At 33.0% G+C, this 27,804-nt stretch overlaps 2 protein-coding genes across 4 annotated transcripts in view; both read right to left on the minus strand.

Moving 5' to 3' along the window:
- Positions 1-1,462: 1,462 nt before the first annotated feature.
- Positions 1,463-13,753, minus strand: LOC143242877 (uncharacterized). Of its 3 annotated transcripts, XR_013023359.1 has the most exons (3): positions 13,576-13,753; positions 12,730-12,828; positions 1,463-2,356 (listed from the first exon to the last, which is right to left on the minus strand). XR_013023359.1 is itself a non-coding variant. In XM_076486484.1 (2 exons), the coding sequence occupies exons 1-2, from the start codon at positions 11,856-11,858 to the stop codon at positions 2,096-2,098; spliced, it is 414 nt and encodes a 137-aa protein (XP_076342599.1). In that variant the 5' UTR covers positions 11,859-11,967; the 3' UTR covers positions 1,463-2,095. The 3 variants fall into 3 exon arrangements, 1 of the variants encoding a protein (XP_076342599.1); XR_013023358.1 differs by having other exon boundaries at positions 12,730-13,753; XM_076486484.1 differs by lacking the exons at positions 12,730-12,828; positions 13,576-13,753 and adding an exon at positions 11,706-11,967.
- A 6,047-nt stretch (positions 13,754-19,800) lies between these two features.
- LOC143243297 (branched-chain-amino-acid aminotransferase-like) overlaps positions 19,801-27,804 on the minus strand; it is a 9,149-nt gene continuing 1,145 nt past the window's right edge. Inside the window, 11 exon segments of the mRNA XM_076487149.1 lie at positions 19,801-23,497; positions 23,925-24,059; positions 24,061-24,072; positions 24,926-24,994; positions 25,247-25,332; positions 25,586-25,728; positions 26,284-26,305; positions 26,308-26,443; positions 26,708-26,758; positions 26,760-26,795; positions 26,797-26,829. Coding sequence (XP_076343264.1) covers positions 23,414-23,497; positions 23,925-24,059; positions 24,061-24,072; positions 24,926-24,994; positions 25,247-25,332; positions 25,586-25,728; positions 26,284-26,305; positions 26,308-26,443; positions 26,708-26,758; positions 26,760-26,795; positions 26,797-26,829 — 807 coding nt within the window. The 3' untranslated portion in view covers positions 19,801-23,413.

A 27,804-nucleotide genomic window follows, 5' to 3' on the forward strand; every position in this document is an offset into this window, starting at 1 on the left:
CAATGGGATAAGAAGTGTGGGAAATGTTCCTTGTAATGTGGTTAAGCATAATCGGAAATGTCCCTAGCAGGGGGGTAATGAGTGAAGGCAATGTCTCTAGTAACCGGAGTAAGCAGTGCAAGAAATGTCCCCAGCAACGGGGGTAAGCACTTGGGAAATGTCCTTAGCAACGGGGGTAAGCAGTGGGGAAAATGTCCCTAGTAACCGGGTGTATTGAGTCGGGGAATGTGCCTTTCAATGGGGGTAAACAGTGAAGGAAGTGACCCTAGCAACGGGGGGAAATTAGTATGGTAAATGTCCGTATCAATGGGGTAAGTAGTGGGGGAAAAATCCCTATGAACTGGTGTAAGCAGTGTCCAAAATGTCCCTAGCAACGGGGGGTAAGCAGTGGGAGAAATGTCCCTAGCAATGGTGGTAAACAGTGTAGGAATTGTCCCTTGCATCGGGTGGTAAGAAGTGAGGGAAATGTCCCTAGCAACGCTGGTAAGAACTGGGGGAAATGTACCTAGAAACGGGGGAAAGAAGTGGGGTAAAGGTCCCTAGCAATGGGGGTAAGCTCTTAGGGAAATGTCCTCAGGAACTGGGGTAAATAGTGGGGGAAATGTCCCTAGCAACGGGTGGTAAGCAGTGGGGGAAAAGTCCATAGTAACGGGGTAATCACTGGGGGAAATGTCCCGAGCAATGGGATTGAAGCAGTGGGAAGAATGTCCTTAGCAACGGGGGTAAGCATTGGGGTAACTTTCCATCGCAACTGTGGTAAACAGTGGAGGAAATGTCCCTAGGAACAGGGAATAAACACAGGGGAAATGTCCCTTGCAACTGGTGGTAAGAAGTGTAGTAAATGTCCCTAGCTATGGTGGTAAGTACTGGGGAAAATGTCCCTAGCAATGGGATTAGCACTAGGGAAATGTCCCTAGCAAAAGCAGGTCAGTAAGCAGTGTCAGATATGTCCCTAGCAAATGGGGTAAGCAGTGCCTGAAATGTCCCTAGCAAATGGGGTAAGCAGTGGGGGAAATGTCCAATGGTTATCTAAAAAAATACAACAAATTAACATTTTCAAAGGGAGTCACTTTTTTCTGTCCATCGCCTTATATGTAATATTTATGTATGTATATGAATACATTGTTTGGAAATAACATGGGAAAAGTAGTTTAAAGTCGACATTTGGTGGCCAGAGTAACATTGGCTGCATTTTAGTAGATTAGTATTTGGTAAAATAGTCACATTACATTTAGAGAAAAAGAGAGGACGCCATTACATTTGAAAATTGTTGAGAAAATCACTAAAATATTTTTAGTGTTTAATTGATTATTCAATTCACATATAGAAGTAAGTGTATTTTAGGGACTATTTCAAAATATGGAAAGAGGTGAGTGGGGGCCACCGTGTTTGATTCACTAGATTTTGAGTTTTCTCAGCAAAGAGAAAAGATAAAAGGTCTTTATTTTATATTCTAGCTTTTTAATATTGGTAATTTGAATTCCTAATTCATACAAGACTACAGACTTTGTATTTTGATATCACAAACATCTAACTTGAACCAGTGCTGTTTTCAACATACCACATAAAACACAAAAATTGAACTTTAATGTTTAATTTTTAATTAAGAAATTAAATAATATTTAATATGAAAATCTGAATTATAATGTACAGTTTGATACTAAACTTAAGGAGATAAATTCATAAAATAGTAGTTCAATAAAATTTTGAATGTTGGTCAACAAAAACAATGACATGGCCTTTGACCCATGACCCATTTCAAAACAGTTAACATGAAATTCAGTTTGCACACAAGACTAGTTAATGCCTGAATCACTCTGAATTGGTAGCATTACAGACAAATTTTTAGAAAAATATTCTATAACTAAGTTTGGATTTTCTGTGTACACCATATTTGTAATGTTTACTAATAACTTACATAATTTTATGAAGATGCCCAAAGTATATTTGCAATTATTACATGCATAAAATTACACATTAACAGTTCAATCTAACTGCCCAACTCCACAAGCACAAGATTAAAAGAATTTCTTTTAACAAGGCATTTTCATTTTTTGGAAATCAGGATTTGAAAAAAACAAAAATCATTAACTCGTTATACAACATTTATATTTTCTAATTTACTACATAACTTACTTCTCAGGAATTCTTTTTCTTCCTGTAAAAGAGGATATTTTACCACTTGAGCAAGATCTTTAAGAAGTATAATTATAACTTCACTCTCTGCAGGTGGTAAGTCAGGAGGGATATTACTCTCCAACAGATTCACTAAGTAACTGTACAGTCTCCGAAAGTCTGGTTCACTGTCTTTTTTTGGTGTTTCATGATGTTCCTCAGTTTTTGCAGCTTTAAGCACCTACAGAATATAAAAGAAATACACAATATAATCGTAAGCTGTTTATCTTTAAAACACACATGGATAACATGAACTTTTAACTGAAACTGTTGTAAAAGTTTTGATAAATTGAAAGAGAAATGTAATGATAATAAGATCAAAGCACCAGCCATTTTGCATTATGGCTGGTGGGAAAAAGTTATATCAAAACTATGAAAGATGAATATATTTGAATTACACATTAGTTATAAAAATCATTTAAAGATATTCATTTTAATGTAACTGTGGAAAAAATTAATTTTCGCAAAACTCAAGTTATTACAATGCAATATTTGTTGCTGTAACTTAACTAAAGATGAGTAAGGATTTTCTTTATGAAAACTGATTCATAATACATAAATACTTGTGGTGGGACATTACAATTTAACTAACTCTCTTGATATAGGTTTGGTAATTCTGACTAACCATATAACCAATATGAAAGTATCCATACTCTAACTTTTAATGTGATATGTGTATCTTTATGAAATTTGGCAAGCTTTTAGAAAGCACTGCATGCTTAGTACACACACACACACACATAAACAGAATATTTACTTAAGCTTGTAGTTATGATGACAATTCATTTGTGGGGATGTTCAACAGAAGGGTTTTGAGAGTAGTATCTACTTGAAAGTTGTTTGAATTATAAAGATGTAAAATTTGAATTAAATAGACCCAAATTTGAAGTTTTTTAGATTTAGAATACTCACAATGTTAAAGTAGATGGGAACAAATAAACATAAAAAAGAAACTGAAAAGTATAAAACCAAAAGCTACAACACAGGAACATAATAAATTAGACTACAAGAAATATATCACCAAATGAAGCTGAAGTACAATTCAGAACAAGAAAATTTGCAGATTTGAGGAACAAAAATTAGTGCAAATAAAAAGACAGGCTCTAAAGAACACACATTCATGAAATCATTTAATTTAATCAAAGGAGTGATTTTGTTAGGAGTAATGTTATGTTAAACCTGTGAAGCCAACAATGGTAGTGACATAAAATAGGTTAGAGGAAGATATATCAATAATGCAGTTGTATATTCTTGGGGGGAACAACTCAGACATATGTTATAAAAGGACATACTTCAATCTTGTTATCTCATTATATATATAATTAAATAATTTCAAAACTGTACACACCTCTTGATTTGTAAACTGGGTGATTTTAAAGTGCTACAGAAATAACTGGGGGTTGCGTACGAAAAAAACATACACTAGAGAAAATAAGAGACTTTCGACTGGATGAATGAATATAAATAAAGGTTCTCAATGGATAAAAAGAGACTGTACTTAATTATTCTACCTTTCTTGTTCTGTGCTGTATATGTAGTCAAAATTATTCAGAATTTCAGAAACCCTGTAAAAAGTTAATAAAGGATACTAGGTAGGAAATACAAAACTCCCAAGAGAGATTCCATCTGAAGAACAATAAAAATACTAAATGATGTAAAGAACAAGATGCAGAGTCCATGAGACCTTACACAGATAGCCAAATGTTAAATATGTTATATAACCTGAAATCCAATTAAGGTGGTCAGAAACACCTTGATAAACAAGACATATGAGGTGCACAAACAAATTCAATGGAATGAATAAAGCAAGACCTGTGGAACATGAGCCATTGCAAAATATAAAAACTAATGTTGATCTCCTTGGAAATATTACATTTTCACACCAGAAACAGACAGCCTTATTGGTGAGTTAAAAATACAACAAAAAAGAAAAAGGCATAAAAAAAAAAAAAGAAGAATTGAGGTCAGTCAAGCTAGGTAACATAATATAAGAAAAACAGCTGTGACTATCTCAGCCCAAATCTCTGGTAGAAAGACTCTATTAAGGTGTCAGTACAGAACCTTTCTAAAAGAAAAAATAAGAGTATGAAAAAAATTTGAAAAATGTCAAATCATCTTAATCTTGAAGTTAGTAACAAAATACAACATATCTTCAGAGGAAGAATGGAAACAAGATGCACAAGGTTCAAACAAAGACAGGCAAATTAATACCAGGCTTACATCCGATGATGACATCTTGGTACCAAAGAAAGATGTATGAAAAACACATAAAACAGCAAGAAAAAACAGTGAATACAAAGACATGAAGACTGCAACTGAAACAAAACAAACCATAATCATGAAAATGGTATATGAAACATGAAAAAAATAAAGATGCAGACAAGTTTGAAAAAAATAAGACTTCAAATTCTGTATATAACAGCTAGCCATTACAGAAGATTTATCAAAAGTAATGGAACAGGATTTCTTTGGGACAGGCAAGAAGAATGAAAATCATTAAGGAGCAAGTCAGTATGAGGCAATAAGATTTGGACAGTGGAATTAACTGATCTTATCTTACCCATTACTTGAGAATGAAGATAAAATAGGCAGGTTCAGAGAAACAAGTTTTTTCCCAAGAAAGACTCATAGTACCCACTGCTACAGAAGATGGACTTAGAACTTTAAACCAGTAAAGTATCAAAAATGTGCAATGTTGCCCCTAAGGCACGGAACATGGGATGACCTAAATACCTGTTTAGACTAGCATGATGTGATAACAGCCAAAACAATAGAAAAACTGTAGCAAACAAAGGCAATGAGATCAAGTTCAACTATACTTTTTGAAATATATCACAACAAAGTTTTTGTGAATACTATAACATCTCACTCAGTTCAATTAAGAAAAAACATGAAATCCTGATATTCAATTGAAACAGAATAAATCTTTGGAAGAGTGATTTTAAAATGAGATATCAAAAAAGATTGCTGATCCTAAAGCTAACAGTTTTTTTTACTACAAAGAGCTATTACCTCATGTGTACTATCATGCATGTTCCTGCAAATGCCAGTACCCTTGAACAAAGTTCCCATCCCCTTACGTGCATCAACATATACTGCACCAGTCTTTAATGTAATCATCATTAGACCATAGCTCTCCATGCAAGTAATCATGGGAGGCAGCACTCAGTGAGAAACCACATCCATTTCAAGCAGAGAATGTTCTTTGTGCAGCTGAAGTTATAGGGGAAAAGATTGTGGATAAGAATCTTTTGGTGAGTGCTAATATGTCACAAGCTGATGAGATGGCAGATTATTCAAGCATGTATAATCTCACAGGAAGATAGCTGGACATAAGTGTTTAGTTTAGAGTTGCTAGACCTATATGTCAGGTCATTCCATATTGGAGGAATACCTACATGAGATATTACAAAAAATTAAACAGAAAAAGCATACAGACCCACGTTCTAAAGTAAACCCATGACTCATCCATCTTGTTATAATCAACTTACTTCATAAAACAGCAGATACCTGAAGTACAATATCAGGTAACACCCCAATCCTACTTTCCAAGCAAAGGATGTGTCCACTTAGTATTGGAATATTGGTATTCCATTTAATGAGGAACTCTATGTCAAGTTCCCCAACTCCACTAGAAGAATTTGAGGGAAATGGAACTTGCATGGGGGAAAACACAGGAGGGATACATGAATCATTGTTAACAGGCACATACATCTGCAATTAGATGTCACACTGAGAGACAGCACCACGGATTACCATGACTAAAGACAGCAGACACACACCTAGTGCTGTCCTTCATATTTTTGTCAAATGTTGAATAGCCTGGAATATATATTTATAATATGTGTGTGTGTGCACCCATAGAAATCAATGAATAATTATGCACAAAGCCTCAACAGAAGAGCTTAATACTTTTAGTACTTCTCTCCACTTTCTGTGAATTTTCAGCAAATATTTCTTTTGAGCAAACACTGGACACTTAGTGTGTTCTATGATCTTAATAATACATAATGTTTGAATGAGGTCATTATGAAAAAAAACAATGCAGAAACGTAAACAATTCAAATTAGAGCCACGATGATGAGTGAATATAGGCAATTGGAATGAGACAATGAATAAAGGAGAGGATGGAACCAACACAGAAGGGAGGAACTGAAAACTAAATATTTCACCCACAGAAGATAAACCAAATGAAGCAAAATCATGATGTGGAGGAAATGTCTGAAAACCAGGACTGGTCATCCATCACAAGGAAGAGTATCTGTAGAGTGAGAAACTGCCCATCAGAAACAGGAAAAACCAAAGCTGAATCAAATAAGATAGGATGATGTTTGGCCAACAATTTTCCAACTTTGTGGGAATAATAAAAGGATGAAAGTACAACCTCATGGTGGGGATGAGGAATTGTCTCAAGGATTTTTACACAGGTGAGAGGGAGAGTAAAAGTTTAGCAAAACCTCTGAGAAAGTCCTGAGGAACTGAACAGGCATAGAAAAGGCGATTCATCAGAAAAAAGAGTTGGAGAACAAAGCTCCTACAAAACTGGAGCCAAGGGGTTGCTTCAGAAACAACTCATCTCAAGGACCTGAAATGGCTAACCCTCAAAGAAGACAAACCATACAGTAACAAAAGAACAAAGAAAAGTAGATGAAGGGACCAACAAGGCCATATGTAATGAAAAAACCTGTTGTGGTCCTCTGGTCCAAAAGGTAATTTACTAAAGGTAGAACAGATGAAGAGCAGCATCAATACAAACTGAGACATTTAAAAAATACCCAAAAAAAGCACTAAAAAGGAAAGAAAAGTAATATAATGCTTTACAAGTGTAAAAAAGGCAATAGTACAGCAGAAACTACATGAAACATGCAAGATGCTTATGGTGGAGTCTCAATGAAATAAAATGTTGAAGATGGTTTCAAAAGTTCAGTTTGTCCTGTTGAGTTTAATGATAACTCGCTGCAGGCTGCACTTGATAAAGACTGTGCTGTAACAGTTGAAGAACTAGCACGGAAATTTAATTCAACCCATTCAACAGTTTACTATCATCTGCAACAGCTTGGAAAGATGTCAAAGCTTAAAAAATGGGTCCCCCATGATTTGACAAAAGCCAACCTTAGAACAAGAGTGGACATTTGCACTTATCTGCAATCTCATGAATGTAACTCACCTTTTTTGGAAAGGTTAGTGCCTGGAGATGAAAAATGATTATTTTATAAGAATGTTAAGCACTGCAGAAAATGGCTCAGTACAGGTAAATTGGTTAAAGTGCAGCCCAAAATGGGCCTACACCATAGGAAAGTCTTGTTAAGCATTTGGTGGGATCCATCCACTTTGAGTTGCTGCCACTCAATGTAATGATTACATCAGACTTCTGTTGTCAACAGTTAGAGCACTTGAATGTTACACTGAATATTGCTGTAATCAGTCGTAAAGGTGTTGTGTTATACCAGGATAATACATGGCCCCATACAACAAGGATCACATCTGCAAAGATTGAAGAGCTAGACTGAAAAAAAACTTCCACATCCTACTTATTCTCCAGACCTTGTCCCATCCGATTATCATGTATTCTGAAGTTTGCAGAACTATCTTGATGGAAAGGAGCTTGAAACACACAATGCTCTGTACAGTAAACAATATAATACATCACTTTTTTGGCTTTCCATTGATTATAATAATTGGGTATAAAATATCAGCAGGAGAGAGTTACTGGAAATTTGTAAAAGAGAGAATGCAGTAGGTGTGCATGGGAACTATGTCTGGTTTTGTATCTTGTGGCTCCATATGCAAATAAGATTAAAGGCTATAAAAATAGACTTTACCTTAGTAATATCTGGATTATAATGAGAAATATATGTGCAACTTTGTACTTCTCAAGAGTTGTAGCAAATAATTAAAAAAGAGGGAATACTTGGAGAATAATGTCACAATTTTCATACCAGGGAAAATTAAGGCTTTTGTAAATATTTTGTTATATAAACAAGAACTTAATATTTACAAGATATTAAAATTTGATTCACTGACTATGTTTTCATGCCAAGATTATTTGTATATAATGTTAATAAAGTAGTTTAATTAAATTGTGAATGTAAGTCTAAAAGGTCGTGTACTTTTACCTACCTGAAGGAAGAGGGTTAAAAGAAAAATTTAAGATAATTTAAATAAAAGTTCTAACCGATCAATTAAACATTTTTTGTTGTTTCTGAAAATCAAAAATATCATGTAAAACACGAATCATAAAAAACGAGTTAGTGTTCAAGAGTCAGAGCTCATGAGGATTACTGTGCATCTTGCCTTCCTATTAGTGGACGGCTATAGTCTAATGGTAATTAAATCACATACCAGCATACTACTCACTGACACACAGTGAAGTGAGAGCTTTATTCTAGACTTATAGCATGTGTAGGAATTTACACAACAGTGTGAAAAAGGGTAAGAGTTCTTTGTTATGCAGAAAGACAAATTTATGAAGATAACGCCAACTCCATAAGTATATAAACACTTTTCTGGACACTGGTATTGTTGAAAAGATTCAGAACCCAAAGGAGATAGAGGAAAAGAGGTTATCTACAAAGTTATAGAAGTTACATGATAGAATGTCTATACAAAAGACACAGATTAACAAAAGACTGAAAACATAAAAGATGAAACTTAGAATCATAAACAAACTCTTCCAGCTAAGTGTTGGTGAAATTCAGTGTAAACCACGTACTGAGCAAAAACCTGCTAATCAACCACATAATTAAGGCAATCAATGCTATGTGGAAGATTAGTTAACAGTTTGTGTGTGTGAAGACAGAGAGGTAAAGACAGACCATAAAGAGAGAGCTAAAAGCTATAAATCATTCCAAAACAACAAAATGAAAGATGAATGAATCAAGGACAGGTAAATTTTAAAACTCCCATCATGGAACCAAAACTTTGACAAAGGAACTATCATGAGATTCTTACAAGTTCTATCATTGAAAGAAAAATTCAGATAACAAGTGAGATAAGAAAGATATAAAACAGTCTTCAATCTCCAGAAATTTCTCCGCCAAAGATGTTCAGAAATTTTTTGTCACATTTGTTAAGAATTTGAATTGAAACTCATAAAGGCTTTCAGGTCTATGTGATTGAACTTACAACTTTTAACTTGCTTCTGGTGAAACATGATTTCTAAAATATAATCACTTTGAATGCAAGATTTTCTTTGTAACCATACTGTATTGCTTCAATACTCAAGGAACTTACTTCTGCTATGATCTTGAGTAATCATTGTTACGGAAGAAAATATGAACATTCTTTTCACAATATCTCCCCAGGATTCTATTGGAGCTTGTTTTCCTTCAATTTGTGATTGATCATTCATTTTATTTTTCCCTCACAGCTCGCATTTTCCATTTCTGAACATAGGATCTAATTTCCATCAATTCTGGAGTTTTGTGAAAAATAAAACTGATGAAAAGTTACACTTCCCTAACCTAATCAAGTTCACACTGTAACAGTTCTTGTAAAGTAGTTTGTTAATAAAAACAGTATTTCAAACACTAGTGTGTTAGCCAGCTTGAAGAATCATATTACTTGGAAAAGGACCTCACCAGCAATGGTTATAGTAGACGTAGTCTGGTCGAGATATTACTATACAATTTTTTTAATTTTATTCAGATGTTTTTCCTTTTGTACAATGATGAAGCCACTGACCTTCTAAGTCAAACACTTTTGAAACAGACAGGTATGTTGGTTAAAATGCTGATAATATTACAAGACTGAAAACATAAGACACTAAGTCAATAAATCTGAGAAAATGATCAAGAAAAATTTACAAAATATAATCATAGCAAGCAAATACAAACTGACTCTTTTTAAACTACTCAAAGCTAACATGCCAACTTTGTACAGGCCTCCCAGTTTTGTTATTTACAACACAGTTAATTTACTATATCAAGGTTCTATTAATTTCAGATATTGTTATGCACTGGTTACAATTAATTTACATTTCTAGAATTCAAACTGAAATACAACTACATAAGAAATGAAATATCACAGTTTTAATAAATGATAATGTGATGCAATAATAGACTATACACATAACATTTTTAAACATTTGGGAAAAATTTATATAATCAAATAGCAACATTTGTACTTTTATTTAGCAAGTTATTTCCTAGTATAGAATATTCTCTTGAAAAGAAATTTTTCTTACATGTATGTGCTGGGTTTTAAAATATTCTTACATTTGAAATCAGACATAAAATGATAACTTGAAAATAAACATTTCTATAAAATTATTTACAGTACGAGTGAAATTGGCATGTTCCAACACCAAAAATACATTTCTGATAGGTACTTACCTCTACTGAGATAATATCTTTTCCTTCTCTATGCACTGAGACTAGGCAAGTAGAGGTGCACAGAAAGAAGGGAGGATGGAAGCACAGAGAATATCTATTAGAAATATATTTTCAGTGTTGGAAAATGTTAACTGATTATATAATATCTTACCCTTACTCATATAATAACAATAAACAATGAAAAGGTGGAAGGAGAGGTGCAAAAGTTATCTAAACAAGCATCCTCTTTGGAATGTACCCAAAGGGAACTCATGAACTGTGACACCCTCTACAATGGAAACATGTAGGGGCACACCCATGACAGACTGCATCCCTTATGTACAAGGATATTCTCTACTCAAAATAAAGATATGCTTCTCTAAGTTCAGGGAAAATTATGCACAGTCCAAAACCCAAGTAATGGAAATGGACGTGCAAGATGGTGCAGTATGACTGAAGTGATAAAAACCATACATGGTGGGTTATCTACAGTCCAAAACCAGACAGTATCAGGTATTTCTCATCCACTCTGCATTAGACGGATCTACACCATTCACACCAACAGAACACCACTGCTCTACTTTCCACTGAGTAAAACTGGTTACACTCAGGAGGAAGTCTCTGATCCATGACCCCAGCAACTAAAAAACTAGCAAATGGCAAGAACTCCCATACCCTACTAAATAATAGGGGAGTAAAATGCACTGGGAGGTTGGAGGAACAAAACACCTTAAGACAATGCAATAATTTAGCATGCAACCTTACTTTTAAAAGGCTTCCAGTCCTGGTTTATTAAACTAAAACCAGAAAAATGGGCAGTTATTCCAACACTAGTTTGCTCATGACAGTCCATGAGCAGGTATGGTTTGAATTGGGTTTTGTTTAACAAATAAGATACCATGAGAACAACCTCTAGTGGTCTTTTGGAACATCCCATCTCAACAGTGAGCATTACAGACTTGATTGGCTGCAGGATGCAAATTTATATTTTAGTATACCTTGTTGGGCATCCACATGCCACTGAGTAGGTTACTGAGGTGTAGAATAGAGCACCTATAAAGGTAAGAGAAAAAGATAAATGATTTGAGGGTTGCAAGTCTTTTAGACTTACCCTGTCCCATCAGGATATATCAATTTAAACAGATTTATCACACACTCCACTTTAAACTCTGAAATTCAAGGAGTAGATGTATTATTTGAGAGTTGGAAAATACTTACACCTGGCAGGGGGTAGGTTAAATCATGAAGTTGTGACATGTCAGGTAAAGCATAACTGCTCCTTGGCATAACTGAGAAGTAAACTTTCCAGCATGAGTTACAAAATCTGTGAATGGAGTGAATTAAATATTTGCTCCCAGATCTTTCAGCCATCAAGTAAAGTACAGCAAAAGCAACCAGGAAAATACCCAAAACATTTGTCTGATATATGTTTCCATTTCACTACAAGTAAGATATCTAACAGCCTCAACTGAGAATGACTCCTCCCACTCTGATTATTGTACAATACCAGATATGGGATGGGAGAGACCTGATTTGGCTCTATGCCAAATATAATAATCCTAGAATTCACAAGTTAGCTTGTCAATAGGAAAAAAAAATTATGAAAATAAACTAGAAAACACGTAACATTCAAAGTATCTCTGAATGATCATAATACTAGGAAACCCAACAGCAGCTCTTTGTAGAGAAAAGTTATAACATTATCTTAACAAGACACTTAGATACAGTACAAAGACAGAAGACACACTGACAAAGTTGGAAAGTGTCACAAGATCGATATTGCTAAAAGCAATTGAGTGGAATACAAAGGACTAGAGCAAGTGATAAAAAATCAGACCAATGTTTAGACAAGCAAAGAAACCCTAGCAGTCATGGAACAGTTGCAAGTCGCAGAGGAGGTAAGTTTTGTAATATTTTTTGAACATTCTTCCATGTTTCAATAGAAAGATAGTCATTAAAACAGCACATACTATTATTTCAATTTAAATGTTTAAAGCATTACACAAGTATAAACACAATGTTATAATATGTATTATTTCATTGACATCAGTACTACTCTCATGAAAAAAGGTGTGTTCATTTGTATAAGGTCTAATTTGAACCATTTGCATTTGGCATGTTTATGAGGATACATGCGTAAATTACAGAGAAACCTACATTTTCATAAAAGCAATTTTTTAATATTTTGAGACAAACATTTTAAATACAGCTTTGCTTTACAACATAATGCACACAAACTTACTTAATCTCTGTTTAATTCCCAGTTTTTACAACTTTCTCAAACATCACCAAATTTCCAAGACCATACCTTCTTAATCCCTTAAGGAAGACTTTCTTTTCACTATAAGAAAATTAAAATTTCAAAATTATTTTGAGAAAAATCTAAGTGTCAATTTAGATGAAACCACTAATATCTGTGCTTTTTCTAAAAATATTAAAAACAGAAACTCATTCTTAACATTCTTCTCCAATAAACTGAACTAAAAGAATAAACTTGGAAAATATTAAAAACATATATTAACAGCAAAAAGTATGAAATGTATATATACAAAATGTAAAAAACTTCAACATTAAAAGTAATAAAGTTTTATTTTAAGCTTATTATATGCAAACAGTCCTTGAAAATATTGCTTTACAGATTTTACCTTTTGGAATAATTTGGCTGATACCGTTGCAAGTACTATTAACTTGTTGCAAAATCTGGTTATATAAATACAAAAGAGAAAAGTGATGCTTTAGATTGTAATTTAATGCTTTATATGCTTGAGTGGACTTTATTACCATGTTTGTTTGTCTTCTTATGTTCTTGTAAAATAATATAATGAATACTGCAAATATTTTATATGTAAAATATAAATAATAACTAAGCTCATTACAAATATACTGAAATTTAAAAGTTTCCTACACTGAAAATGCATTTTTAATGGATACTTATCTCTTTCACATAATAGCTTTTCTCAACTTGCATTGAGCTCTATGTGCACAGTTTTTTGTTCTCCACTAGCCTTGATGTTTCCACCTATCTTTACATGTGATAGAGCTTTACCGTAACATGCAAAAACCCACCACCAACAGGATTATCACAAACCTTCTTTGTACAGATGACTCTCTATTCTTTAGTCGCTCTGATCTGGCTATCCAAGGAGTGTTAAAGTAAAATTTTAGGCTCATCTCATTTGTCAGCCGGACACGTATTTTTGGTATTTGATTCACTTGTCATGTGCGTATGAACTACTGAGAAAGACATAGCTCGTTTCCAATGTTGAGTAAAATCATTTGCAAAATGACTGATTTGACAACATTCACAATGACCAAGTTCAGCTTATGGGCAAGTCAATGTACATATAAAGCCTATAGCATGATCTCTTTTATTCTTTACTAAACACAACTACACTTGTCACTCATTGCACTGACATCAACATGCACTGAGTTGTCAAATTTCGTATATCAATTACACTTTATACTAGCTCCGCCTGGACATGTGCATTTGAACTTTCTGCTGTCATGAAACCAGTAAATCCTTAATGGATTACTCATTCGAAGAAATATCTTATAACAACTAAAATTGCTCCCTTCTAGACAAATCTTTGAATTCATCTACCAAAATGGAGAATAGGTTTGCATTTGCTACTTTTTCCTTGTTTCATCTAAAATGATATCTGATATAATTTCAAGTAACGCATTTTGTAATGTGTGATGATTATACTTCGCATTAGCTTGTTCTTCTGCCAGCTTGGATCGCAGCATTTCTGAATATTTTTTTGCAATAGATCCAATACTGTTATGAGATTGACTTCATTAACCTCATAATTTGTCTCAATGTCTCCTTTGTGCAGTGTTTCGGACCACTGTTAGTTTGACCGTATCCGCTACAGTTTTGATGTATTAACGATTTGTACTCATCGTTTCTTTATGCTGTTTATGTATTAGATGTGATACTGTATTTTTTCGCCGTTTTACTTTTTGTATGCAGCATATCTGCCTTTACAGTCAACGTGTCACTCTGATTTATTGTGGTTAAGTTTTAAGTTATTCTTATATGAATCACCTGTACACTTTTTCCAGCTCTTAAAGCTGTCTTATACGAAGGCACTCTCTTCACTTGTTTGTCGAAAATGTGTCGTTATCAGATCTCTAAAATTGAGATGGAAAAACAGCTGACAGTCTAACACTGCATTTTGGTTGGATGTATACTTCATCTGATCTAAGTGGCTGTTCATAGTTCAAATATATTAAAGGAGCATCATTGAAGCATATGAGAAAATTAACTAGATTTTAATGTTTGCAGACCATTAAATTTTTAATAATATTTATTACGACATACACATCAAGAGAAATATAACTGAAGCAGTTTGACAAAACAGAACACCTGTTTTGCGTGTGAATAAAGGTCGGTCAGACTCTGCACATACATATTTCCATATACATTAATTTCTCATGTAAAGTCCTGTCAAAATATTTCAATATCAAATCCTTGTCGTCTCGCACATTAGACAAGTATACTCTACAAATTGAGCTGAAGGTTTAATCAGCTAACATTTACTTATAAGGTTTTTTTTTATATATCTTGAACTACCTTTTCTTTTCTACCAAAATCACTGGTCGTCATTAACAGTTGAATCCAACATTAACTTTCTCTAGAACTTTAATAACTTCAGTTTGACCAAGCTGTGTATTGAGAATTTCGACTGGTTTGCTGAGATTCATCACTCGCTGGGACAGCAGTAAGTCTACAGATTTACAACGTTAAAAAGAAGGGTTCGATTCCCCTCGATGGACAGAGCAGATAGCTTTGCTATACGAAAAACACAAACACACTGCCAAGATTTTATTACAAGACAAAGAGATCGAACGATTAACGTGAGACATCAGACAAACATATCACTACTAAATTTGGCTTTATAGCTGAGAAAGATTTGTAATAAATTTTCAACTAACAAAATATACCGACGATGTAATAATCGGTTGGTTTCAACATAGCATTCTGGAGACATTTTACTGTATACCATCTCTTGTAAGCCCAGAATGCCACCAACTTTCACTTATGATTTTTTAATTAAATGATTATTTGAACTGCTGATCAGCAAGATTGTTTATTTTTTGAATTTTGCCCAAAGCTACTTGGACTACTATTTTGCCATAGAATAGTAGGATTAACCGTCATATTATAACGTCCCCACGGCTAAAAAAAAACGAACATGTTTGGCGTGACGCGGTTTCGAACCCGCGACCCTCAGATTAACTTTTAAGAAGGATTGTGAATATTGTTGTAAGCGTTGTGCCGTTGGATTCTTAGAAGAACAAGGACCACAAAAACGACGCCAGGTACAACTCTGTAACCTACACCTAGATCCTCGTCATGTATGGGTGGGTGGTGATGACAAGCTGCCTTTTCTGTAGTCTTACACTGCTAAATTAGGGACGACTAGTGCAGATAGTTCTAGTGTAGTTTTGCGCGAAATTCAAAACAAAACCTCTAGGCTCGGTATGGCCAGCTGGTTAAGCCAGTCGACTCGTAATCTGAGGGTTGTGGGTTCAAATTCCAGTCACACAAAACGTGCTCACCTTTTCAGTCATGGGGCGTTCTAAAGTGACGGTCAATCCCACTATTCGTTGGTAAAATAGTAGCCCAAGCGTTGGCAGTGGATGAGGTTAACTAGCTGCCTTCCCTTTTGTCTTACATTGCTAAATTAGGGACAGCTAGCGCAGATAGCCCTCTTGTAGCTTTGCGCGAAATTCAAAAAACAAAAACAAACAAAAAAAACCTCTTAAAAGTATGCGAGACCAAACGTGGCACACGTGCTCAGGTACATCGCGAGAAACATTGTTGAATCTCCATACTTTCTTCTGCCCCCCCCTTTTTTTTTGACAAATCTAGAGTCTAATACAAATGTTAAAAATTCACAATTTTCTTCAATATGAACGTAATCTTATCCGACTAACTGTGTTGTCTGGAAGACGTATAAGCACTTCTATTGCTCACTCTTCTACAGAACGGTACATTCGACACTCCGACTCACCCACGCGACAACCGTATAGACCTGATAGCATTGCTACCGCCCGTGGATTGGAGGACTTTCGGAAAGGGCTTCTTGCCCTTCGAACTTTATTGTAAGCATCATGAACGTGGTAAATGCCAGAATGGCAACATTCTGAATTAATCTGGATAATTCTCGTTTTAAAAATATTCCTTTATTGTTTTATTTTCAGCAATCACAGTTTTTGATCAGCGTATCTTTAACCATGTCGAACAACGTGACACCATTTAACTTTATCGGGAAACTTTGATTATACAAGCATGTACTCACATTCGTGCGTTCGCCATTGAGAAAATGAAAACTATAGCCTTGCCAGATATCTCGTGCGTCCAAGCACACGAATTTCTTCGCCTTTTGCTGAAAAATGGTTGAAGAATTTGTAAACGTGGTGACAAATTACGTGTTTCAATTGCTAAGATATTGAAAAGCAAATGAGCGAAATTCCTCAAATAATAGCGACTGTCGACAATACCAGAAATATTTTCCGTAGCAATTACTCAGTTCTCAGTGTAGATGATAATTTACGTATTACCGAAACTTAATCGTTGATGCACGAAATTTTAAAACTGCAGAATTAGAAAGTTCAAAATGAATTCATGAAATGTCCATTAAGATTTAGTAAAGAAATGAACATAGCTATAAACATTTTTCGAAATCAAGTTTAGTGGCGGGGTACATGGAAGTAGGCACCTCCGAGGTTCAATCTTTCCTTGCAAAAATGTATTAAGATTAGGAAGGCAGGAGAATGCATAATATTTAATAAATAACTCCCAGGGCTCTAAGGCGAGCTCTGGATCCAAGCAGTAACAGGTGCGCTTCAGGCGCACATTTCGTCGCTTCGTTAGGTTAAATAAATCTTGCCCCTCCCATTATTAAATTGCCTCTTATTTCACTGAAGTCTAAAGTTTTAAAACTAGAAACTGGATTGTGCATTATTTATTTGTGATCGATTTCTTCTCCCAAAACGTTTCAAAAAATAAAATAAAAATATGTAGTACTTCTACATCTAAAGTGCTTTGGAATTTTATTTTTGGTTTCTTTTTATTTTAAATAAACAGACGAACTATCATTTAAACATCAAGGTGATGTAAAACAATAAACAGAACTATTTTCAATCCTGTAAAATATCCAAAAGGGTATTCACCAATAAAATTAGTCACTGTAAATATATTATTCTGACTCTGGCCTAATAGTTAGCATATGAGGCTGTAAATACGAAGATTTATGGCTCCCATCGGTTGCGGACAGCGAAGAATATACCAAAAGTGGACGGTTATTGTTGTTGACTATCAGGTTAAAATTAACCCTTAGTGTAGATTTGCGAAAAAAAAAACTCTATAAACTATCTCAATTCGTATGTTTGATAAGTTTACAGTTACGAACGTACTTGAAAAGGGGGCAGGTGGTTATGCACTCAACTTGAAATCTGAAAGTTTTCACCTAAAGTCATATCTTGTTAAAAGTTATTAGCAGGGTTGCCTGTTGGGAAATCTGAATTGAAAAATACCATAGTATTTTCTTGTTATTAATAAAAAGGAGGGTTAATACTCTCTGAACAACTCTAATGACAGTGGGTTCTTGAATGTTAGGTGCATTTCTATATAGTCCAGAATGCTAGAGTCTGGACAATTTTATAAAACCCTTACCATTGTCACTATGTAATTGTTTTGAAAGTTTACTAATAATGAAGGATTTTTTTTGTTTTTTTTAAATCAAACAGGTTTATTTATGCTCATCTGATGGGTTGTATAGAACGATACTGTATTTTCAACCTTACATTGCATTAAATAATTTTAATTGGTGTTAGTGAAAATATGAAAATTCATAGTCTACATTTTATGAATGGAACAGCTTAAAAGAGAAAGTTACCTCTATTAAATTGTTTGTACAAAACTGTAGATAACTATAGGAGAGAATACCTAGATTTAGACTATAGCTTCATTGGACTGTTTACAGTAGTAGTGTATTAGTTTTAATTCATTATGTTCCTTTGCTTCTAATGAATGAAAATTTTTCCTATTGATGTTGGTTACACTTCAAATTGTACTTAAAAGTAATAACAACAAAGTGGGATGTGATTGTGAAACTAGTACATTTCAGATTTTAAGTTTGGGATACAGTGTTGTAGAACTTGTATTTTTGATACAGTAGCAAGAGTACTAGTCTTACTGCTGCTAATAAATTGTTTAGAAGTTTGTTAAATGATCTTTGTTCTTTACTTATAGAAGAATACCACTTTTGTGAAAACTTTCCTAGAAAAATTTGACTCCCAAAATTTGTGATTATGCTTCTCCAAAATCTTACATTTTATAAGCTGTACTCATATATGTAGAATATTGTATTAGTGTAGTGGTGTTTATCCTTATGGAAGTTCAATCTAATACAGTTTTAACTGACATACCAAACTTGTACGTTTCTGAAAATATTTTGCAGGATTATTTAAAATCACAATTAAATGATTATGTAACAATAACATTTGTAATTTATTTGTGTATTCCACTTACTCTCTGGCTTTGCATGTAAAGTTAAGTCCTACATCCTGAGAAAGTAAGTTGTAAACTGACATTTGTTGAAAATGTGGTTAGTAAACCAACTACTACTGTTATTAATACTATACAAAAGAAAGTTCAGAGGTATTCAAAGTAATTATAGAAACATTTTAGGTAGAAAATAAGATTTAAATGTGTTAATTAAAATTTACTCTTACCTGTGGTTAAGAAGCTTGTAAAACACACTTTAGTGACTTATCATTAAAAGTATTTATAACTGACAAAAGAATAACAGAAAGTGACTGGTATCTGCAGTTAATTCAAGCATTAGTTACATCATATAATACAGATTTTCTACCTAGAGTAATTTGCCAAAGCAGTCAGTGCTATTTTTTAACTCTTAGTGTATTATTTCACACGTAAAAATGTCAAATTTTTAAAACTACCTGCAAGTGTTAGTGTGTGAAAACAAACATCTAAATACAACTATGGGTGATGTTATATGACTAGCTTCAGTAAGAAAATTACAATGCAAATTCATCTGTTCAACATGTTAGATGCTCACACACATTTGCAACACAAACTTGTATGTATTTTATTAGATATTGTTCCAGTCATTCCTAATAGTTTATTTCAGTGTTCTTGACTAGTCTGAAAGTGAATAGTTACTTTAATCAAGTTAAAATGGCTTTTTGGAATCACTATCAAAGTGGAATAAAACAGTTTACCAACAGGACAACCTGCATTTGTTTTCTATCTCTATGTTTGAAACAATGCCCCCAGTGAAGTATAAAGTGCTGTTTATTATTTCAAAATAAAAGAATAATTTTTTATACTCCAAGACAGATTCAAGTTACATTACTTGCCTAGCAGATAACTTCAATGATTTGTAGAATAAATACTTAACAAAATTTAGTTAAAAACTTATAAATGGATGAAATTTAAGATTGAGCAATGTATCTAAAGTTAAGGCAAAACAAAATTAAAATCAGCATTGCATCATTATTTCAATGAGTTACAAGAATATGAGATTAAAAAGTTAACATTTCTTTTAGCCAGTCACTGGCATAATTCACCAAACAGCAAAAGTATACACCAACTAATCTAAAACTAATATTTCTTAATATTGAAAAAAAAGGTAAACATGTAGAGTAAATAGTAAACAAATAATGCTACCTGTAAAAAACAAACTTAAAAATGTCACAAGCTACTCAAAAATAAGTAAATTATTAAATAAGAGACCAAAGTTATTACTATTAACAATTCAGTGCATGTATTATATAAATAGTTGCATGTGTAAGAGGAGCCTTATCAATTTTCACTACAGACATTTTATGTGCAAGTATTGTTCTTCAACACAGAAATGACTATTTCATCATGCATTTCCTTTAGTTGCTGATTAAATATTTTATATTTATCTAGACTACCAATAAGGGCTTGTGAATAAATAATACAGGGTGTTCAGAAAGTCACTGTGCACTTATATATTTATTAACAGACATGCTTCAATATAGAATACAGGAGGTAAATATGAATGACAATTATAAACAATGTTGAAAGTGACCACCGTTGTCATCAATACAGACTTGGATCCTTCTTATTTTGTTTCTAAACACCACTATCAGTTGCTGGCTTGAAATAGACTGAATCAAATATGATTATAAAACTGCACAGTGACTTTCCACACACCCTGTATATCAGTGGCAGAAAACTAATTCCATTTTGACAAAGGATGCTATCCTTGTGTTAAAACATTGAATTCTGGATCTATTCTTCATTTTATAGGTTTAGTAGCACCATTAATGTATATTAAGATTTATGCATACATTTTTCTTGATCACTTATAGATACACTATTAGTTTAGATAATATTTGAAACCTAAATTATAAAACTCCCAAGTATTTCCAGTATTTGTACAAATACTGGAAACAACTAGTGGTGCTATCAGAGTATATCTACTAACAAGATTGAGATGCATGTTATCTAGTTTAATTTAGAATTTATTCATAGCTAAAAGCATCTAGGTTTTGGAAAACATCTATATTTTGACAATTCAGTTTATTTTAATTCTAATCAGGTAACAATTTAGTGTATTGGAGGTTCTCCTATAACCACTTCTCATAACATTAAACTTGCAAGTCCAAAAATTAAGTGCTATGTACTTTTAAGTCTAGCATCCATTTAATTAGTTATTGTATGTTTGTATTTTTGTTGTTTGAAAAAACGTGTTAAGTCTTCTCTCCTTTCAAAAAGGGAAATTATTTTTTAAGGAAGCTTTGGTGATAGAACTGGGAGATGCTCATTGTGTCAAACAACAAACAGGTTAATCAAAAGACATTTTACCACAAAATATTTATGCAATACAATAAATACATTAAATAATTAGAAAATGATATGTATTTCAAGAGATTATGTATCACAACCACTATGTTGTTTGTTTAATAACTAAACAAAAACAATGATTAACAGTCTACCAAAAACTCAAAAGTTAGTACTTCTATTAAATATCACTCATTTTATAGAAAATACATTTTTTATCCTACACAACTAAATCCATTATTTGAAGTACAATTTACTAGATTTTAATTAACAAGACTGAATAGAGTACTTCAGCAAATACACATTTTGCACAATCACAGTAGAAAGGAAATTCTTCTATAAACAAATCTTGACATTCATTGAGGATGTTACTGCAAGAGTTGATTAATAAGATACTGTAGGTTTGATTTATCTTGAATTTCAAAAAGCATTTGCTAAGGTCACTCACAAAACAACTTAAATTAAGGGTGGGTGTGGGGAAAATGTTATTAAATTAGATAGAAATTTAGCTGGAGAGTAGAAAGCAAAGAATAGTAATAAGTGGTGTTAGATCTGACTGGATCACAGTGACAAGTAGTGTACCTCAGTGATCTGTGCTGTTTGCAATTTATATTTGATGTTGACTCTGGAATGACTAATAAAATAATGAAGTTTACATATGAAATTAAGATTTTTAGGGTGGCTAACTGTATCAAAATATCCTGCACTGGGCCAAATGTTGCAAATGATGTTTAAGTATCAAAAATGTAAGGTGATGCATGTAGGTTTTCACAATTCAAATTACTGTTACAAGTTAAACTAGAATACATTAGATACTGCAGTTGGAAAAGAAAAAGGAGAGTGTTGTGATTGAAAAATCACGTACCTCATCTAAGTAGTGTATTGTAGCTAGCAATAGAGCTAACAGAATTTTCAGTAGCATCTACAGAAATACTGAATAGAAGACAAGGGATTTTACTGTTGTTTCACTGTACAGATCACTTATCAGACTTCATTTAAAGTGCTTTAGTTTTTGTTTCCCTTCCTCAAAGACATTGCTTTGTTGAAAGAAGTTTAGAGAAGAGGCAGTAGGATGATGCCAGAGGTTGTGGAACTGTTCTATGACTCCTCAGTCTCTAAAGTTGTTTTCTTGGGAGAGAGATGGGTCAGAGGTGAAAATTTGATACGTTTAAGATTAAGGATTCAGATCCAAACTTTGTTTAGCAGTGAAAACAAGACAAGGGGACATAGGTTGAAATTGTGGCAGAGTAGGAGTCATCTGCAATTTTGACAGTTACTTTTCAAACAGGGTGGTTGATTTTTTGGAATGAGTTGCCTTCAAACAGTGGAAGAGGTAGAAACCTTCAGAGTTCAAGAAAAGATTGGATGAATACACAAGCAGTAAGGGGTGGTGATAATTTGTAGGTGCAAGGGACATCCTTGGCAGGCTATGCTAACAAGTTTCTTTTTGTCCCTTTAAGATTTTACTTTAAAGTAAAAGACTTTTGCTTGAATACATCCAATATTTTGAAAGGAAGCTTGCCAAATTTGTTTTTCAAAAGAACTGATAAAAGAAATGGAACTTTCTCAGTATTCATGTGATAACAAACTTTAACTGTTTACTATTATGATGTACATGTTAATTTTACAGCTTCTAATGGTGGATTGCAACAGACAAAAGAGAAACCTAGATTTTTAGAAGGCTACAAATAAAATCAACTAGGAGTTATGTAAAGAAAGTGCCTTCTCTGTCTGAAAGAATTGCAAAAAAACAACTGATTTTACAATTCATTTAAAATTTTTTAAAAAAGATATATCCACTTAAAGGATGGGGAAAAAAAGATGTACTTGATTTAACAAGCATGCATTACTAGTTTTCTGTGTACATGTTTCTCATTGGAAGTCTAGTTGGATTAATAATTAAGAGAGCCTTGAAAATTTACTTTATGATGGTGGCAATTACTGGCCAGTTCTACTCTAGTAAATATTCAAGGAATATTCTGGAAGTTTAAATGCAAGTGTAACAAAACTTGGAGCTAAAACTAGCTATTCTTTTCTCTTCTATACAGGTATCACAGCATAAAGAGAGAGATGCACATAGCTAAACCCTTTCTTCCACAGACTCCAACTGAATCCCAGGAACATCTTCAATCTCCTCTACCCATTTATGTGGAATCCTACCATACTGATTGGCAAATAAAAGAATAGTGTTTGTTATCCAAATTTATATTACACAACTTTATAAAATACTATTACTACATTAAATCTAATATGTAACTGCTACATTAAAAGATTTCTTCATTAAGAGTAAGCAATATAAACATTGATGTGAATTTGGAATTTATATTTCAAGAGACAAGCAGTTTTGTCAAAGTAAGCTAACTAATGAAACTAAATATATTGTACTCTTAAACATTAGAAAGACAACAGCAGAAAAATAAGATGTGAACAGACATAACAATTTGAAATTACAACTGGGAAGCTATTGAGGTTGCAGTAACCATTTAATAAAATACTAACATGTAAAACAGTATGCTTACCTGGCTAACTACATCTAATTAAATTACAAACCTAGATGCCAAACCTTGACTAAGTTCAACTGCTATAAATACCTGAATATCACTTAGTGTTTTGAGAAACCTCAGGTTCAATGGTTGAACATGTTCCATGGTAGGGATGTTATAATCATGTCCCATGTAATGGATACGGCTCACTGGGCACACTACACATGCTGTACCACTTCCAAAAAATCTCCAGTAGCTATACAAAGACATTAATTCACATACATCAGATTCCCTTATAAACTGAACTTTCTCATTGTGTGAGTGTTTTGTAAGACAGGAGTAATATGTTCAAGCAACAAAGTTTTACTTATATTAAATGTTACACATTGCATGGTACAGTATATTAAAATAATTTAAAAAGGTTTAATGAATAGTAAGTTGCAAAAATAATTGAATCCTAATCCCTTTACAACCATTGGACATCTTGCTTACCAAAGACACTTTTGGTAGATAAATTAGAGACATATCCACTCACCAGAACTGTATATATTACCAACACATCAAAAAGCTCCTGAATGAATTCAAACTATATTCAGAACATTAAACTACTGGAAGACAGTTACAGGATGAGTCACACTATTCATGTATATCTCCCAAAGAGCCAAATATAAAACTTTCCACATAACATATACAAATAAAATGACCATGTAAAATAACATATATAAAAATTTCAGACAACAGTAATAGCAAGTACAATTTGAAAAAACACAGTTCATGTTATATTAGTATATTACAATACTTCATGAAGACACTTAAAGATCATACCAGAATTTGTTTTCATTTGATGTATCACAGATAAATGCACTCTTATTGTATACTACAGATTATTTGTACCAAGATTTACTTTATCTAGCTAAAAACCAAAATGAGAATATTTAATTATTAAGAGTTAGGAATTAAAACTTTATAGTGGTCCCAAAATTTTTGCTTGGAAGGAATCTAACAGACACCAATTTGATATTGGAACTGCAGATAGCCTGATGTGGCTTTGCTATAAGAAAAACAAAGAAATGTAGTAAAATTAAAAAATAGTGTGCATTTGTTTTTACCCGGTTTTCCTTTAGAGCATGTAGTACTTCTTTCATAGTTATCAGTCTTTCAGATACCTTGAACTCATTCTGTAAAGGAGAAACAAGTTTTTAGTATGTGAAACAGGCATTTTGGAAAAAAGGAATAAAACTAACTTTTGTTCAAAACATACATTTTAAAAAACAAAAAATTCTAGCATCTTTAGATTATTCTGTTTGTTGAGTAATTTTTGTAAGTAAATAACTGAAAGATTTTCCTACTTAATAGGTCTGATTTCTTCGGATGTTGCTAAACGATCATTTCTAAATTAGGTAAATATGTTTAAAAGAAAAAGGTCTCACCCATGTTTTGGCTAAATCTAACAAACTCTGTCTTGTCACACCAGGAAGAATTAATCCATTCAGAGGGGGTGTTATTAACTCTTTCTCTATGAGGGTCAACAAAAAAATATAATTGTATGTCTATGGCTTTATAGCTACAAGTTTTTTTGTTTTTTTTTAATGAGCTTATTCTTAACCAAGATTTAATTGTAATACTTTTCTAAATCATGGTTTTATACTGAACTAATAGTTTATTGTTACTGTGTTTAATACTCATATTTAACTGATAAATACATCAAATCATGATATAAATACAGATAACTGGATATATTGACAATCCTGTACAAGGTTCAGACTAACCTCCTTTCTCATTTATTAACAGTACAAATATGTTCATCGTTCCCACTTCTGTTAACTGATGATCTTCTCCAAATATCCACAACACTTGCTGTAAATTCATTTTTTCAGCATGTCTTTGGATGTAAATTGTTGGGCTATAATTTCTAACAAAAATAATGAAAGGAATTTATTACAGTAAATTAGATTTTCATAAACTACAAAATACAAAAAATTACATTAAGCCTTAATTATTAAAGTAGAATAGGATTAAAATAAGATTTAAATATACATATTGAATTCAGCCACATTTACCTATATACAAAATGTTACATATAAAACTTCTTAAATATAGATGTGAAACAAATTTTAGGATACTGTTAAAAGTAGAAAATATGTTTGAGGTATAAACTGTGGTTGCTAAAATAAGACAAACATATGTTTTGTCTCCCTTTTAAGCTACTGTTGTTAGAATAGAGTAAATTACAAACCTTTTAGGTATAAACTGATAATAGTATGAATTTAGTAAAGTTTTAGTTTTTCAAACACAATACAATATTCAATCTCAATTAAAAACAAATTTATAATAGTTGATTTTTAGAGATACAAGACTTCAGACAATAATGATTTGCAGTACTACATGAAGAACAAATGCTATGAAAAAAAAGAAATGGTAATATAGAAAAACATTTATCACAATTGAAAGTTAATATACTGCTTACGATCCCATCTTCTTGTCTCCAACCCTCCAGGCCATGCTCGTACATATTTAGGGTCTGCCAGCAAGGAAACAGGTTTCACTCCTGTGCTGAAATATGGACCAACTGGGCCTGTTATAACAAACAGAAGAGCTCTGTTTGCTGCAGCTACACCAAGAGAAGGCTAAAATAAGCAAAACAAGTGTGCAAGGTTAAAATGTACATTATAATCAGTAAAGGAAATTTGAAATATCTCAGATTTGAAAAAGCACCATTTTACTCAAGTTCATCAGATATCTTTAATTCTCATAATTTTTCAAATATAAATTTTACCAGAAGAGTAATGTTTGAATTCCTTATTGAAAACCAATTAAATAATTAAAAACACTTAAGTCTTGTGTATATAATATAATGTAATGTAAAACAAACATTAAAGAAAACATCTTACCTCTATACCAATAAATGTAGGACGTATATAGAGTGAAGAAGAAGAACTATATAGGTACCCATTCCTGGTCCAAACTAATCAATTTTTTTTATACATTTAATAAGTTCTTTACCATCAAAATCCTAGAGAGAAATAATATATGTAATTTACAAGTATATACATACACTGAATACAGTACAAAATTTGGATTTTTAATTACATTCCAACAACTTAATGGTAGGGTAGCAAGTTTGTAAAAATACATCATTGGATCATCATGTTATCCAATACTAATAAATGCAATGTTTCAAGTATTGGAAATAACCATTTATTCTTGATGCATCTATGAGTAATTCTTTAAAAAAACACTTATAAAAACAGTCACATCTTTAAACTAAAAAAACGTTTAATGAATGTTATCTTACACCAGGGGTTCCCAACCTTTTGGCACTCGCGACCCCTTACCTAAAAGTTTGAAACCCATGTGACCCCCTACTTAGGGCTTACTATCAGCAGCTTAATTTTTTTTTATTTTCTGTGAAGGAGAGGGAAAGAAACATCTGAAAAAATATTTAAAAATTCTGTATTTATTTATTAGCAAATTAAATCACATTGGTCCAACCTGAATTCACAAAAAGAACATATATTTCTTAAAATAATATTAACATAGGTTTGAACAGCTATCCAACCCAGCTAGTGAGATGCCTGATGTTGCATTTCAGCAGCAAGCTTTGAAATTCGTGGTCGAGCATTTGTTAGAGCCAGTCTCATGTCATCTCCAACATCCAATCTGTTCCTATTCTTTGTTTTATATTGACAAGAGTGGAAAATCCTGCCTCACACAAGTAGGTAGAAGCAAATGGAACAAGGACACATAAAGCTATCATGCTGACTTTGGAGTATGACTGATACATAGCACCAGAACTGAGTCACGGATTTCACCTTGAAGAGATCACGAGCTGAAGAGTCATTCCTTAGATCCAGAAATTCATCTTGGATATCATCTGGGATGCTGGATACATCAAGTTCAGCACAAAATGGGTTCCTTACCAGGGCCTCCTGTTCCTGTGATAGCTCAGGAAATGCTCGACTTCCTTTCTAGAGACTGAAGATGTTTG

Source organism: Tachypleus tridentatus, unplaced genomic scaffold (genome assembly GCF_004210375.1).
Source record: "Tachypleus tridentatus isolate NWPU-2018 unplaced genomic scaffold, ASM421037v1 Hic_cluster_2, whole genome shotgun sequence".
Lineage (NCBI taxonomy): Eukaryota > Metazoa > Arthropoda > Merostomata > Xiphosura > Limulidae > Tachypleus > Tachypleus tridentatus.

Coding starts and splice junctions, on each gene's coding strand:
- LOC143242877 (XM_076486484.1), bottom strand. CDS start 11,858: ATGGCTGAAAGATCTGGGAGCAAATATTTAATTCACTCCATTCACAGA. Junction 2,357..11,705: donor TAACCTACCCCCTGCCAGGT/GTAAGTATTTTC, acceptor TATATTCTGTAG/GTGCTTAAAGCTGCAAAAAC.